This window comes from Zophobas morio, unplaced genomic scaffold (genome assembly GCF_036711695.1).
Source record: "Zophobas morio isolate AGI-343-1 ecotype UQ-CSIRO unplaced genomic scaffold, CSIRO_AGI_Zmor_V1 ptg000030l, whole genome shotgun sequence".
NCBI lineage: Eukaryota > Metazoa > Arthropoda > Insecta > Coleoptera > Tenebrionidae > Zophobas > Zophobas morio.
The window spans coordinates 6,352,767-6,368,286 of NW_026972135.1; the positions used below are offsets into that span (position 1 = coordinate 6,352,767).

The 15,520-nt window shown below is 33.1% G+C and overlaps 3 protein-coding genes across 7 annotated transcripts; all 3 read right to left on the minus strand.

Annotated features, from left to right (window-relative positions):
* Positions 1–2,173: 2,173 nt before the first annotated feature.
* On the minus strand, positions 2,174–4,152 carry LOC135138735 (uncharacterized). Of its 3 annotated transcripts, none has more exons than XM_064068719.1 (4): positions 4,040–4,152; positions 3,744–3,987; positions 3,607–3,692; positions 2,174–3,552 (listed from the first exon to the last, which is right to left on the minus strand). In XM_064068719.1, the coding sequence occupies exons 1-4, from the start codon at positions 4,098–4,100 to the stop codon at positions 3,533–3,535; spliced, it is 411 nt and encodes a 136-aa protein (XP_063924789.1). In that variant the 5' UTR covers positions 4,101–4,152; the 3' UTR covers positions 2,174–3,532. The 3 variants fall into 3 exon arrangements, with proteins under 3 accessions (XP_063924789.1, XP_063924788.1, XP_063924787.1); XM_064068718.1 differs by having other exon boundaries at positions 2,174–3,555; XM_064068717.1 differs by having other exon boundaries at positions 2,174–3,504; positions 3,553–3,692; positions 4,040–4,151.
* Positions 4,153–4,377: 225 nt separating this feature from the next.
* LOC135138974 (uncharacterized) lies at positions 4,378–5,262 on the minus strand. The gene is made up of 3 exons (XM_064069033.1): positions 5,170–5,262; positions 4,731–5,114; positions 4,378–4,679 (listed from the first exon to the last, which is right to left on the minus strand). The coding sequence occupies exons 1-3, from the start codon at positions 5,228–5,230 to the stop codon at positions 4,387–4,389; spliced, it is 738 nt and encodes a 245-aa protein (XP_063925103.1). The 5' UTR covers positions 5,231–5,262; the 3' UTR covers positions 4,378–4,386.
* Positions 5,263–5,621: 359 nt separating this feature from the next.
* LOC135138155 (uncharacterized) lies at positions 5,622–15,480 on the minus strand. Of its 3 annotated transcripts, none has more exons than XM_064068045.1 (6): positions 15,413–15,480; positions 15,193–15,360; positions 6,496–6,619; positions 6,200–6,449; positions 6,005–6,144; positions 5,622–5,952 (listed from the first exon to the last, which is right to left on the minus strand). In XM_064068045.1, the coding sequence occupies exons 3-6, from the start codon at positions 6,554–6,556 to the stop codon at positions 5,660–5,662; spliced, it is 744 nt and encodes a 247-aa protein (XP_063924115.1). In that variant the 5' UTR covers positions 6,557–6,619; positions 15,193–15,360; positions 15,413–15,480; the 3' UTR covers positions 5,622–5,659. The 3 variants fall into 3 exon arrangements, with proteins under 3 accessions (XP_063924115.1, XP_063924114.1, XP_063924116.1); XM_064068044.1 differs by having other exon boundaries at positions 15,117–15,360; XM_064068046.1 differs by lacking the exons at positions 15,193–15,360; positions 15,413–15,480 and having other exon boundaries at positions 6,200–6,443.
* Positions 15,481–15,520: the final 40 nt, after the last annotated feature.

Consider the following 15,520-nt stretch of genomic DNA (forward strand, 5'->3'; position numbering starts at 1 on the left):
TCGTATCAGTGAAACATCGGACAATTGAGAAATCGAAAAATAAAAAAAAATAAGAAAACGAAAATTTGAAGAATGGAAAAATTGAAAATGTCAAAAATTAAACTACTGAAAAATTGAAACATCAAAAGTTGCGAAATCGAAAAACCGAAAAGCCGAAAAATCTCAATAAGGTATTTATAAACCACAAGTTCAGGATTATGCTACTAAAAAATAGATAACGTCATCTCAAAATTTTGCTGAATAAATTCTACTAAAAATGTGCAAAATATGATGAGTTTTTACTTGTAATTTATTATTGTATTCATATTTTTTTAGATTTGTTTATATACCTAGATGGCTCAAAAAATTTAATGAATGATTCAATTTATTTTGTTGATTAAATCAGTCTCGACTCACTCCATTTTCGCAGAAATTTTTGGAATACTGTTATTTTTAGCCTAATCCACATTGATTTACGTGTCCTTGTAAAATGTTGATGATTTCATCACAAAATTGTGTACCTAAAGTAAAAATTTAACTCGAAAATGCTGGATATGTTTCATTGTATTTTAGGTGCGAGGAAAGTTCTGTCGAAACAACTCTCCACCAATTTTTTTTGCTGATATATTTGAACATAAACAGTTTATTTTATGTATTTTTAAAACATTACAAAGAAAATAAGAAGTTGTGTTAGACTGAACCTTGTGGGTTTCTCAAGTTATTTTCCGCAGCATTTTAAACTTTCAACTCAATTTCTTTGATGGTTATTTCCCTGTACCCTTCATTTGAAAATAAATAAGCTTATCTGTGGTTGTTTACCGATTGTTTCCCAAAAGCCAAAATCCGCAGTTACCAGCAGAAACTATTTGGTTTCACCAAAATGGTACTCCACCCCATTTTGGACATCAAGTGCGTCAGTACCTATATGAAACTTTTCCTGGCAGATGGATAGGCCGAAGGTGGGGCTATTCGAAGAATCGCGTTTATATCAATGGACCGATATCAAAAGTGGGCCCAACCACCCACCCCTACTCCGTTTTGATGACCCATTTCATTGGCTTTGAGAAGGAAGTTGGATTATATTTTGACAAATAATAAAATCTAGGACTAGGTATATAGGGTTTACATAGCAATATTTAAAAATCATATAAAGTAGACACAATAAGGTACAACAGTGAGCCCTCTTCTCCGGGCCAATGAACTGAGTTATTAAGGTGGAACTCGTGTGATTGGGAGGAGCGTTTTACATATAATTCTCAGGTCTGGTATCTTTATTTAACAACAGCCAAATACTTTCTAGATACTTTATTTACAATTTATCGATTTTCTCACAGTTTAACAAAATTGCCTAAAATTTTATGTTAAAATAATGCCATTGATTAACCATATTAAGATTAATGACTAAAAACAAAGGGGAGGGCGGGTGAGCGGGGCTATTATTTGCTTATAAGATTCTGTCCTGTCACCATTTCGCCAACTTATCCACTTTACTGTAAAAGGGAATTGAATTTTGATTTGATAGGAGGTGGAATCTATGATTTAAATCAAAATCAAAAGTGGGCCCACCCACCCACCCCTACTCCTTTTTCATAATTCCTTTTATTGGCTCTGAGACGAAAGTTAGACTTTCTGTTGAGAAATAGAATTTAGGACTAGATTTTTTTTTATAAAATGTAGATTTTTATTTGAAAAACGACTTTACCGTCACCGTTTACATAGAAATGTTTAAAAATCATATAAAGTAGACACAATGAAGTACGACTGTAAACGCCGCCTCTCTTTTCTAGTCCAATGACATGGAGGAGGAGCTTGTGTGAGTGGAAGGAGCATCAGTAATCTTACTTTTTAAATGTAATAGTTACATCTGGTGTGCTTATTTAACCCCAGGTAAATACCTAGTAGATATTTTGTTTACAATTTCTCTATTTTCTCACCAACAGATTAACAGATTTGAGTGAGATTCTAATAAGATAATATTATTTTCATTAAATAACAGTATTAAGAGTTGTCTTTGGAATCAAGAGGGGGCGGGTGGGTGGGGCTATTTCTTGATTATAAGACTGTAGAAAAATGCTAAACTTAACGCCCCTCAAGTTCTGCTTCCATTTAACTGAGTTATTTTGTTTACTGTTAAAAGAATCAAAAGTGGCCCCACCCACCCACCCACTCCATTTTGGTAATTCATTTTATTGGCTCTGAGACGAAAGTGAGATTTTATATTGACAAATAGTATAATTTACGGCTTGCCTTTTTCTATAAAACTTTGACTTTAATCAAAACGGGACTTTTCCATCACCATTCACATCGAAATATTTAAAAATCATATAAAATAGCCACAATGAGGTACAATTGTAAATCCGGCCCAATTCCGGCCAATGAAATGATTTATTAAGGTCTGGAGCTTAGTGGAAGAACCATCCGTAATATTGGTATGCTTATTTAACACCAGTCCAATAATTTCTATATATTTTATTGTTAACAAATTATAAAGCAAATATTTCTATTGGTCAGAAAGTTCGGCAACTGGTTCCTTGTTCAGGAAGCTGTCGAAAACAGAACCAAAATGTGGTGTAAACACCACTTGTAAATGTTAAAAAGTTCAAGCGATTGAGTTTCAAGCTCATATTCCCACGTAAGCTCAGATTAAGAAAGCTCTATTGTTAACGTACTAATTACCCAAAATCTAACCTATTTATAAGTTGTCAAATAAAAGTACTAAAACAACCCTAAAACAAAACCTGGTTTTTATACTTTGAGGATTAGGAAGACCAGTCACCCTAAATTTAAAATACTTTTTCCATAATCCATACGTGCGATTCCCTATTTCCATCACAGCGTCTGGTTCAACAAAACGCAAACTTGGAAAACCAGGCAAAGGTTTGTCCAGAACTTTAAGACTGTCGTATTAGAAAACATCACTTAAATATTCATTGAAATCGTCTCGTCTCTTGTCGCATTTCACTTAACACAATTTCGAGCTTTCTGTGGTTATATAGACGAAAACGACAACAAAAAATTGAACAACAATTGAAAACCTGTTTTGTCCAAGGTAATTAAAACGGAAATTATACTAAAATAGGTTTGTTACGTAAATCTTGTCTACAACAATAAAGACAGGTTAATCACCAATTAATGTTTAATTTATTTAAAGGTTAGGTCAGGAATATACATAAATATTGATTATGATAATTTTTGTGATGAATATAAAGAATTTAACCAATTATGGATATCTCTATTCAACAAAAAGTGCAGCAGCGGGTACCTTCTCCATAAAACTACTAAACAGAGAATCAAAGTGTGGCGCAAAATGGGCTTGCAGAGGTTTGTGAATGTGGAAAATCTGTAATCCCTTTTCGTTCATCGCGGAATTAAATTCATCGTTAAGACGTTTGTTGGAGAATAATTTATTAAAATCAAACCTGAAGGCCTCCGTCTGTACATCTAAATTAGAGTCGATCACTCTAACATGGGTATCACCTTTATCATATTCTTCGAGTTTAATTGTCAACGTAAAGGTTGGATTTTCTACAACTTGGGCACGTGAAAACCTTGATTATTGTAACTGCTTACTACCTGCTATAAAATCCACAGGGGTCACAACATTTAAAGGTAAAAAAAGAATAGTACCTTGAGCTTCGCATTCCATCTGTAATATCAGTTGTGGGAAAAAAGCTTCAACTGTTAAGGTACTAATGACAGGCTCAAAATCTAACCTGTTTTTCAGAGTTAATAACAAATGGTAAATATACTAATTAAAATAGTACCTAGCTGTTACACTCTCGGGTTTAGTAATACCAACAATTCTGAATTTGTTATACTTTTGTAATAATCCATACGTACGATTCCCTATTTCAATAACCACATCTGGTGGAAATTTAAGATGATACAAATTTGGTAAACCATGCGATTGTTGGGGTTTGTCGAATTTTTTAAGACTATTATAAATAACCTCACTTAAACACTGGTTGAAATCACTTCGTCTCTTATCGCATTTTTTGAAACTAGAAGCTTCCAAATTTATTCACATAAGTTGTTAGCTTAATTGTCAAAATGCACTTACGACATTGCACATAGTTACTTAAAGTCGCCAATGTTACTACACAAAGCACCAAACTATTCATCTTCGTGATAAAAATTCACTTAATAAAATTTCAAATAATGTGTTGTTATATATAGAAAGACAACAATAATAAAACGAGTACAATTGAAAACCTGCTGCTTGCAAGGTAATTAAATGATATTACCATACCAGAATAGACACGTTACGTAAATCTTGTCTCCACGAGATATATTAATAATCAATAAATAATATTAATTAAAGCAATCCAAAACCTTTTTTTTATTTTTAGATATTAAATATAACATAGTTCAAATTAACAGTTAATATCCTGTGTTTGAAACAAACGTCTAATCTACAAAAAGATCAGCGACTGGTACTTTTTCGAAGAAACTATTAAAAATAGACCCAAAATGTGGTGCCATATACCCATGCAGCGGTTTATATATGCTGAAAATTTGGACTCCTTTTTCATTTATTGCGGAATTAAATTCATCATTAAGGAGTTTGTCGGAGAACAACTGCTTAAAACGAGGCGTAAAGTCGTCTGTTTCCATACCGAAATTAGAATGGATCACTTTAAAGTAGGTAGCACCTTTTTCATATTCTTCGAGTTCAATTGTGAAAGTGAAGGTTGGATTACCTAAAACTTGCCCGTGTACAAATCTTGACAATTGCAATTGGGGAAACTCACCCATTATCAATTCCAGAGATGTTTGGACGTTTAAAGGTAAAAGAACGGTGGTACCTTGAGCTTCATAGTCCATCTGCCAGGTAATTTCAGCGTAAGAGGCTTCTATTGTTAGAGTACTAACTAAAGGCCCAAATTCTAACCTAGCTGTTACACTTTCAGGGTTAGAAAGACCAATTGACCTGAAATTACTGAACTTTTGCGCTAGTCCGTAGGTACTATTTCCTACTTCTATAATAACATCGGAAGGAAATTCAATGTAATGCAGACTTGGTAAACCATGGGATTTCAGAGGTTTGTCGAGTGCTTTAAACCCTTCATAAACAACATCACTTAAGCACTGGTTGAAATCGTTTCGCCTCTTATCGCATTTTTTGAATCTAGAAGCTTCAACATTTGTTAATATATGTAGAGTCCTAATTTGGTATTAAAATACACTTACGAAATTGCACACAGTTACAAAATGTCGCCAAAGCGACTAAACAAACCAGAAAGTTGTTCATTATTGAGATTGAAACACACTTAACAGAATTTCAATTTTCCTGGGCTTAAATATATAGGCAAACACCAAAAAAATAATAGCCCAACAATTGGAAACCTGCTTTTGGCAAGGTAATTACTAGCATTATCATACTAAAACAGTTTGGTTATGTAAATCTGGTCTGCAGTAAAAATAGCGAAGTTGTCGATAAATTAATTGCGTTTCCCACTTCTGCTAAATTTTTTAACCTATATCCCTATAACAGGGTATGCTTCTGCCTATCTTTAGCTTTTTTTTTTCATTGTCGGACTATATTCTTCCCCATTTATATGTAACCCACAAATACGGACATTATATGTGGATACGTTATGTTTCAGTGTCTGTGGTGAAGATTAAATAATTAAGAAACAATCCAAGCTCAAACTCTTTATTGTTAACTAATCCGTCCCGTCTATTCAACAAAAAGCTCAGCAGCTGGTACTTTCTCCAGGAAACTATTAACGATGGAACCAAAATGTGGTGCAAATATCACTTGTAGGTGCTTATGAATGTGGAAAGTTTGTAGTCCCTTTTCACTCAGCGCAGAATTAAATTCCTCATTAAGCCGTTTATTCGTGAATAACTGCTTAAAATGAAGCTTGAAGTCCTGTGGTTGGGCATCGAACTCCGACTCGATTACTCTAAAGTACGTAGCACCTTTGTCGTACTCTTCCAGTTTAAATGTAAAAACAAACGTCGGATTATCTGAAACTTGTCCATGTAAAAACTGTGATACCCGAAACTGGTTAACACTCACTCAATATAAAATCGACAGATGTTGCAACGTTCAAAGGCAGAAGAACAATAGTACCTTGAGCTTCGTATTCCATCTGCACGGTCACTTGAGGGTAAGTAGCTGCTATTCTTAAGGTACTAACTAGAGGGTCAAAATCTAAACTAGATAGTTACGATAATTGATAAAAAATGATAACTGCATTGACAAAAATAGTACCTGGCTGTTACACTCTCTGGTCTAGTGAGACCACTGAATCTGAATTTAGAAAACATTTGTAATAATCCATACGTACGATTTCCTATCTCAGTAACAACATCCGGTGGAAATTCAAGATCATATAAACTTGGTAAACCAAACGACTTCTGAGGTTTGTCGAGTAGTTTAAGATTAGTGTAAATAGCATCACTTAAACACTGGTTGAAATCGCTTCGTCTCTTGTCACATTTTTTGAAACTAGAAGCTTCAACTTTTATTTACATAAGGTGTTGATTTACTTGCCAACTTGCACTTACGAAATTGCAGACAGTTGCACAAAGTCGCCAAAGTTATCACACGGATGAATAAGGTGTTCATTTCTGCACTAGCCTGGGATTAATGAGATTTAAATTTTTCTGTGCTTATATTAGTACGAAAACACTACAAAAATAGAGCAACATTTGAAAACCTGTTTCCTGCAAGGTAGTAGAAGGGGTATTATCATACTAAAATAGAATCGTTACGTAAATCTTGTCTCCAATTTACTTATTAATAATCAATAATATATGTATTATTCTATCCATTCACGGTTTTTTCGAAGTACACATATTACCGATTCTTGTTTTTCGTCTCAACAGTCTCTAAATTCCAGAATTCCCAGAATTTTAAAAACTGTAAATTACGACAGAGATACGTGGAGAGTGGATTCTAGGGCAAATGCCTTCTCATTTACAACTTAAGGGTGCCCAGTAGCAGACCGAAAAATAAGCTAAATAGATTTTCATTTTACGGGCGTAATTTCAACTTTGAAAAAAAGATCGACATTTCAATTGATAGATTATGTCTAAATCTCTGGGGAAGACACAATATTTTTTAAAGTAAGTGATTGTTTATTGTTTAATTAATCGTTCATTCTTCGAAGGAAATTGCATTTTTAAACGAGGAGAGAGCATTTTTCACTTCAATTTTTATATCAGTGCAAAGACAACATTGAGCTCTATGGGGAAGACCCGGTCATTTTTGTTTAAAATTTATATTTATCAAAATATTTGCTTTTTAATAAAATACTGAATAATGAAAATAAAGTGAAACTAGGCAACCCTATTTACAAAGTTTTCCGTTTCAATAAATGGCTTAGTCTTACACAGCAGGAAGCTTTGCCGACCGACCATTTCAGGTAATCAGTCCAGGTACTTTAGGTCATAAAGCTCATAAATACTCTTAGCTGACCAACATTGTTGAAACTCTTTTACAAGTCGACTTCTTTCATTGCTGACATAATTTGATTTAAAAGTATGCAAATTTTTATAATTTTATACGTATTCTACTAAAATATTTTCTTTCAAAAAATTATTCGAATATTTTTTATTAATGTGTCATTATAATGAATCAATACACAAAACTGACAAGATTTAGATTCTCATCACTTCACTAACCACTTATTTACCTGAACTATCATATTTATTTAAATTTAATTTTTCCGCACCACCTATGAGGTAGAGTTCTATAGGCACGTTTTTTACGTGATTTCTCCAGTAAACCTATTCCAATAATACTATTTATTCCTGTGTGTGTTTATACTAGAAGGGCAAAAGATTTATATGAACTACACATAACGCGAATGCAAATAAAAAATTTTAATTATACAATTTTTTATTTACAATTTGTCTAATGGGTTGACTTGTTTAATAACGAGAATCTACTCTCTCCGGAAGTAAGGCATATAAATAAAATTTTCTAGGGCTCTATCATATTATTTTCCCAGAATTTATCATCTCGTTGAATTAAGCATTATTTAAATTGGACATTTTATATATTTCTACGATAGCGTTTTTTTTTATTAAGCCGTCTGGCGATGCCGCTAAAAATGTACAAACCGCATTGTCTTATTGTCAGTTTAGTGTTACTGCAAAATGCTTCAGTTGCCCTTGCTTCATTTTCTATGCAAAGATTTTGGGAGAGTACATGCTGAACTAGATTTGCAGGGATGTAAAATGTTTTTCACAGTACAGTAGGATTAGCCGTGTTACTTGTTCTCTCATTTTGCAAATTTTACCAAAATAATGTTCGGTTAGTCTAAAGGATTTTTTTTCTGCGCACCATTCTGGATTATTGCGTTCGCCAATTGTGTTTTGTTCGATTAAATAGACATCAACGTTTGAAAGTTTTTTGAGAAATACTTTTTGCGCTGTGACATATCAGGTATCAGCTGCCTTGTTAGATACATCGTCGCCCGAGAACTTGTATGATCCACAGACCGGAGCGCGTTCAGGCCAATGTCGACTCTATAAGCCTCCAGAAATTCTGCGGCAAATAGTTATTATTTAGATGCTTTTGTTTACACACGTCTCACATGTTTCACTCGATTTTGACACTCAACTATTTTTTTGTTTAACTAAGAATTAATACTTTCATTGCGTTTGATACTAACGTCCTAAATTAGCAATACTAGTGGAACAGTAATCATGCAACAGATTTTTTTGGGAAAGTACAGTTATTTTTATGTTTTAGCAGCAATGTGTTCTATTTTCTATTAATTTTTACATATTTTTAATCACAATTTTGGTAGTTATTTTTTACTTTTATTTTTAGCAATAATAAATAGTCCAAACATGAAAAAATAAAAAAAAATTAAAATTGGAAAATCTAAATTAGAAATCGAGAAATTAAACAATCGTATAATTAAAAAATCGAAACATCGAAAAACTGGAAAATCGAAAAATTAAAAAAAATGGAAAATCAGAAATTTAATGGATTCAGAAAATTGAACTGAAATATGCATAGAAGAACTGAAAACTTGAGAAATCGAAAAATCTAGAATTTTAAAAATTGAAAAATTATCGAAAAGTTAAATAATTGGAAATAGTATCAGTGAAACATCGGACAATTGAGAAATCGAAAAATAAAAAAATGGAGAAAATGAAAATTTGAAAAATGGAAAAATTGAAAATGTCAAAAATTAAAACTGAAACATCAAAAATTGAGAAATGGAAAAACCGAAAAGCCGAAAAATCTCAATAATGTCTTTATTAACCACAAGTTCAGGATTATGCTACTAAAAAATTGATAACGTCATCTCAAAATTTTCAACTGTTAAGGTAGAGGAAAGGCAGTGATTGTGGAATAGGACGATAATGTGGAATATCACTATTTTGAAAAAATTGACAGCGCTATCTGTGTTCTGCTGGCATAACTCAAATACCCTTTGGTGCATACATTGATTAAATACATATAGATAGACCCATGCTATTGTTTGGAGCGAACAGGCCAACGGCCGGCGAACAAGAGATGGCGCACCAACAGTCGGCCGTCAAACGCCGGCGAAAAGCTTGGACACCAATCGCGCGCGTAGATAACCCAAATCGCAGCAACAATACATTTAATAAAGCTACCACTCGACAGAGGGCGACGAAAACAATGTGTAAAAATCTCATAGTAACCATTTATATAATTTGCAACGTTGCCAGATGAGCCTAGCACAACTTTGCCGTTATTTCTAGTCGATTAGATTTTATTTCGTTTAAAAGTTTCTGGTGAATAAATGGAATTATTATAATGAATAAACAATACAAACAAATTATTACTTGTTATTTTAAATATTTGTTAGTGTTGATGAAAACATAAATGGTAATTAAAGTTATTCTAAATACGGTCCGGTCCGGTAGCTCAAATTTTACAGTACGAGTAATTTGTTTCAGGACGAGTAGGTAGCCGAGTCTTTAATTTCGAAACGAGTACTGCGAAAAGAGTTACCGGACGTATGTTGTTATGTATTTTATTTCATACTGTCAACATACTTTTTTATTCGATAAAATTATTATTATTTTGAGAAAAAATCCAAATCGAGTCACTTTTTCTGACATCGTTAGCAACCGCTCTTTGGTAAATGTTTTAATTTGTTTATTCGTGCAAATCAGCATCATATGTTTAAACACATAGTACTTATAACACTTTACAGGACTTATTGTTTTGTATAATCCGACTCGATGGACGAATGTTTTGTGCAATCCGTCTCGAAGGACCAATGTTTGTGCAACTCGGCTCGTCCTACCAGTATTTTTTGTAATCTGGTTGATACGACAATGTGATACCGAATTGTACTTTGATATTGCTCCAAGGACCTTTGTTTTCTTGCGTGCGAGATAATAGACAGCGTTCGGTTTCGATGTTTAATACAGGACGGTTACAGAAGTACTAAATTTACATTTGTATTTACAATAACAGGTAAAGCAAAAGAGACCCAAAAGGGTCAGTGGCCGCTTCCGGAAATGGAAGACTTGTCCTTTTTGGCCACGGAGGTAGAAGAGACACTCTTCAAGAGTGTCTCTTCTACCTCCGTGTTTTTGACTCAATTTTATCAGACTTGTCCGTTTTTTTTTATTTTACCGGAATAGTTCGATCCAGTAAAACGTCAAACTTGACATAGTATGAAGTAAAATAAATAAATTTTATGATGTAAATACAATTAAGTGTATCGATAATAATTCGCTACTGAAAATTTATTGAAATATAATTTGTGTTAAAAAAAGATTTTTGTGGTTTTATGGTTTATTAAATGTAATTAAAATAAATAATATCAAGAACTTGTATTATATATCAAAAACATTCATTGTAAATAAGAAAATTATGTAAATAAACCATAAAACCATACAAAATTTTCCTGCGACCTCTATTCAAAATCCCAGTTTACCAATAGGAATTAAGGCACAAAGATGTTTCACTGAATTTATTACCGATTTTTCAAGAAAAGTATGCTTATAAGCCTATAAGCGTCTAATGGGTTAAAACAACAAATAATAATCACAATTTATTTGTTTTATATGTTCATTACAATAATCCCATTTATTTACCAGAAACTTCTAAATGAAATAATATCTGGTTGACGAGAAATATCCGCAAATTTGTGTTAGGCTCATCTGGCAACGTTTTCGGTAGGTAGGTATCAATGGAATAATGCGATTAGGTATACTGACCGTTTTAAGGAGTGCTCGTCCAATAGTGCGTAAACTAAAAGATTTGGTAATTTTCTTGGAAGAGTTTGTTTCTTCAATGAAAATTTATGGTTTTTAATTCTTCGGCCGCTTGAAAGTCTCGCCATGTGAAAATAGATTATTTGATAACCTGTTTCGTAATAATTGTAAATACGAACAAAAGCATATTTGCATATTCTAAACAACTGGCCATATCGATTCCAAACTTGTACAGATATGTTTTTTATTGTTTCTGTTTTCAATGAAATAAATTTTATTTGCAAAATACCTAATGTCTTAACGACATATCACGCATACATACTACCCCATTTACTATATTTTCAATCTGTGCATTTTTCGCTTCATTCGTAGGAGCCAAGTAAGAAGTATCAGTGAGACCGGCGGACTTTCAATAGCTCGTAAATGAAAAGATTTAGTAAAGTTTCCTAGAACAGTCTGTCTCTTCATAAAAAAATGTAGACATTTTTACTATGAAATATATGTACAATACGGTATATTCCACTGTTTGTTTTCTTTGAGATACGACTAGTTCTTGTGCCGAAGTGAAACACCAAAAAGTCTAAAGTCCGGAAATCAGAGTGAATTTTAAAACACATAAAACGACTTCTTTATTTATTTAAATATTGTCCTGTAACGTCCTGTGACGTGGAATGGAGTTTCTTAATGTACAAAAGTATGTTAGATAATAACCGAAAAATTTTCTTGATTAAAACTAAAGGAAACACAATTATTACTTGGAATAAAAATAAAGAATATCAAGAACTTGTGCTATGTATTAAAAATATTTAATTTCAAATAAGTACATTATGTTAATAAACCATAAAACCACAAAAATCTTTTTTTAACACAAATTATATTTCAATAAATTTTCAGTAGCGAATTATCGATATACTCAATTGTATTTACATCATAATAGTTATTTATTATACAAGCGGTTAAAGTGAATGTTTAATGAGCGGCCAGTTTAAGGCGAGAGCGGCGTATGCCGCGAGCGCATTAAGACCACGAGTTACACATTCATTTTAACCGCGAGTGTAATACAAACTTTTATTCAATTTTGACAACCCCAAGTCCCAAATTGTGAAAAAATTGGTGATTCAAAGTTCACATTCGAGAAACGTCAGAATTGACAGCGACCAAATAAAAGTTTTATATGCGTAGAATTTAGGTTACAATATCAGGTGTGTGTGTGTAGTATGTGACTCTGGCGACGGTGTTTGTTTATTTTAAGCAAACTAAAATTATCGAAAAATTGCAAAATCATGCAAGATTCCAACGGCAAAACTTGCTCCCAAAAAAGAGCAAATCAGAAAGTGTATCAAAAGTTCCTTAGATGGAAAGAGCAGCAAGGCATTGGAGAAATTACAGAAATGGTAACCATGGTTTTAAAACAGCAAAATAAAAATTTTATTTCGCTAGCGGTTTAAAAATTTTATGGTGCTACCGGATAAACCAAAGCTTTAGTGGCCTACTGACGGCAAAATAAACGTTTGTTTACATGTCAAAATTGAATAAAATTTATTTATTTTACTTTATACTATGTCAAGTTTGACGTTTTACTGGATCGAACGATTCCGGTAAAATCAAAAAAACGGACAAGTCCGATAAAATTGAGCCAAAAAGGACAAGTGTTCCATTTCCGGAAGCGGCCACTGACCCTTTTGGGTCTCTTTTGCTTTACCTGTTATTGTAAATACAAATGTAAATTTAGTATTTCTGTAACCGTCCTGTATTAAACATCGAAACCGAACGCTGTCTATTATCTCGCACGCAAGAAAACAAAGGTCCTTGGAGCAATATCGAAGTACAATTCGGTATCACATTGTCGTATCAACCAGATTACAAAAAATACTGGTAGGACGAGCCGAGTTGCACAAACATTGGTCCTTCGAGACGGATTGCACAAAACATTCGTTCATCGAGTCGGATTATACAAAACAATAAGTCCTGTAAAGTGTTATAAGTACTATGTGTTTAAACATATGATGCTGATTTGCACGAATAAACAAATTAAAACATTTACCAAAGAGCGGTTGCTAACGATGTCAGAAAAAGTGACTCGATTTGGATTTTTTCTCAAAATAATAATAATATTATCGAATAAAAAAGTATGTTGACAGTATGAAATAAAATACATAACAACATACGTCCGGTAACTCTTTTCGCAGTACTCGTTTCGAAATTAAAGACTCGGCTACCTACTCGTCCTGAAACATATCACTCGTACTGTAAAATTTGAGCTACCGGACCGGTCCGTATTTAGAATAACTTTAATTACCATTTATGTTTTCATCAACACTAACAAGTATTTAAAATAACAAGTAATAATTTGTTTGTATTGTTTATTCATTATAATAATTCCATTTATTCACCAGAAACTTTTAAACGAAATAAAATCTAATCGACTAGAAATAACGGCAAAGTTGTGCTAGGCTCATCTGGCAACGTTGCAAATTATATAAATGGTTACTATGAGATTTTTACACATTGTTTTCGTCGCCCTCTGTCGAGTGGTAGCTTTATTAAATGTATTGTTGCTGCGATTTGGGTTATCTATGCGCGCGATTGGTGTCCAAGCTTTTCGCCGGCGTTTGACGGCCGACTGTTGGTGCGCCATCTCTTGTTCGCCGGCCGTTGGCCTGTTCGCTCCAAACAATAGCATGGGTCTATCTATATGTATTTAATCAATGGGGTTATCTACGCGCGCGATTGGTGTCCAAGCTTTTCGCCGGCGTTTGACGGCCGACTGTTGGTGCGCCATCTCTTGTTCGCCGGCCGTTGGCCTGTTCGCTCCAAACAATAGCATGGGTCTATCTATATGTATTTAATCAATGCTCCAAACAATAGCATGGGTCTATCTATATGTATTTAATCAATGGTGCATAATAATGCACAGCTGCAGTTACCTGCTTTAACTGTGAACATAACCTAAGAATTAATTTATTTGTATATTCTGCGCAGTAGAAAAGTTTTGGTAAGTTTCAATTTTACTTTATATTTTTCATATAAGTGTTATAAAAGTCATAGATATTGTCATACAGAATACGTCTCTAATCAACAGTTAAATGCCATCTCATTTAACATTTATTTATGTGGTATTACTATTATTTTTTAATAAAAATCGTTCGTAGGCTCGTTGCGTTAATGTGGAATACTGACTAGTACGGTAATGTGGACTATTCCACATTAACCGGTTTTAAGTTAATTCTAATATTACCTGTATTTTAAGGACTATGTCAGTCAAAAAAGAACAACTATGGTCCGAAAGCGGTATGGAAAAAGCTGGCGTAGCTGTAAAAAGTAAAAAAATGGGCTATTTGCGGGCAGCCAAACATTTCAATGTGCCTAGAACGACTTTATATAGATATGTTAAAAAAAACAAGGAAATTAAGAAAGAAAAATTAGACAGGAAAGCTGTCCTACCTCCTGAACTAGAAGAAGAACTTGTTCAATATCTGTTAACTATGGAGTCGAAATTTTTTGGCCTAACGAGGAAAGATGTGCGTTCAATTGCTTACCAGTTGGCCAAAGTAAATAAAATTGAGAATTATTTATTAATTTTAATTAATCTATTATTTTTTAATAAAACAATCCAAATATTTCATCATTTCCATGTACCTTTGTATGATAATGTGAGATTTTTGGCGGTATTCCACAATAGCCACCCATTTTCTCGACCCCCGAAAATTACATAAAAGTACAAAATTTGTTATATATCGAACAAAAATCCATAATTGAAAAAAATCTTCTGAGAGGTTTATAGAATAATAATTAGCCTATCATTTGACATAGTTACATGATTTTTTGTTGAAACATTTTTTTTCTGCAAGCAAGAACAAAAAGGGTATTCCACAATCACCGCCTCTCCTCTACTAATTACAGGCCCGAAGTCTAACCTGTTTTTCAAAGTTAATAACAAATCGTAAATATACTAATTCAAATGGTACCTGGCTTTTACACTCTCGGGTTTAGTAAGACCAACAATACTGAATTTGTTATACTTTTGTAATAATCCATACGTACGATTCCCTATTTCAATAACCACATCTGGCGGAAATTCAAGATGATACAAATTCGGTAAACCATGCGATTGTTGAGGTTTGTCGAATAGTTTAAGACTGTTTTAAATAACCTCACTTAAACACTGGTTGAAATCGCTTCGTCTCTTATCGCATTTTTTGAAACTAGAAGCTTCCAAATTTATTCACATAAGTTGTTAGATTAATTGTCAAAATGCACTTACGACATTGCACATAACTACTTAAAGTCGCCAATGTTACTACACAAAGCACCAAACTATTCATCTTCGTGGTAAAAATTCACTTAATAAAATTTCAAATAATGTGTTGTT

Coding starts and splice junctions, on each gene's coding strand:
- LOC135138735 (XM_064068717.1), bottom strand. CDS start 4,100: ATGAATAGTTTGGTGCTTTGTGTAGTAACATTGGCGACTTTAAGTAAC. Junction 3,988..4,039: donor AAGTAACTATGTGCAATGTC/GTAAGTGCATTT, acceptor TAAATTTGGAAG/CTTCTAGTTTCAAAAAATGC. Junction 3,505..3,552: donor CCCTGTGGATTTTATAGCAG/GTAGTAAGCAGT, acceptor CCCAAGTTGTAG/AAAATCCAACCTTTACGTTG.
- LOC135138974 (XM_064069033.1), bottom strand. CDS start 5,230: ATGAACAACTTTCTGGTTTGTTTAGTCGCTTTGGCGACATTTTGTAAC. Junction 5,115..5,169: donor TTGTAACTGTGTGCAATTTC/GTAAGTGTATTT, acceptor CAAATGTTGAAG/CTTCTAGATTCAAAAAATGC. Junction 4,680..4,730: donor ATCTCTGGAATTGATAATGG/GTGAGTTTCCCC, acceptor GGCAAGTTTTAG/GTAATCCAACCTTCACTTTC.
- LOC135138155 (XM_064068045.1), bottom strand. CDS start 6,556: ATGAACACCTTATTCATCCGTGTGATAACTTTGGCGACTTTGTGCAAC. Junction 6,145..6,199: donor CCAGAGAGTGTAACAGCCAG/GTACTATTTTTG, acceptor GTAACTATCTAG/TTTAGATTTTGACCCTCTAG. Junction 5,953..6,004: donor ATCTGTCGATTTTATATTGA/GTGAGTGTTAAC, acceptor GACAAGTTTCAG/ATAATCCGACGTTTGTTTTT.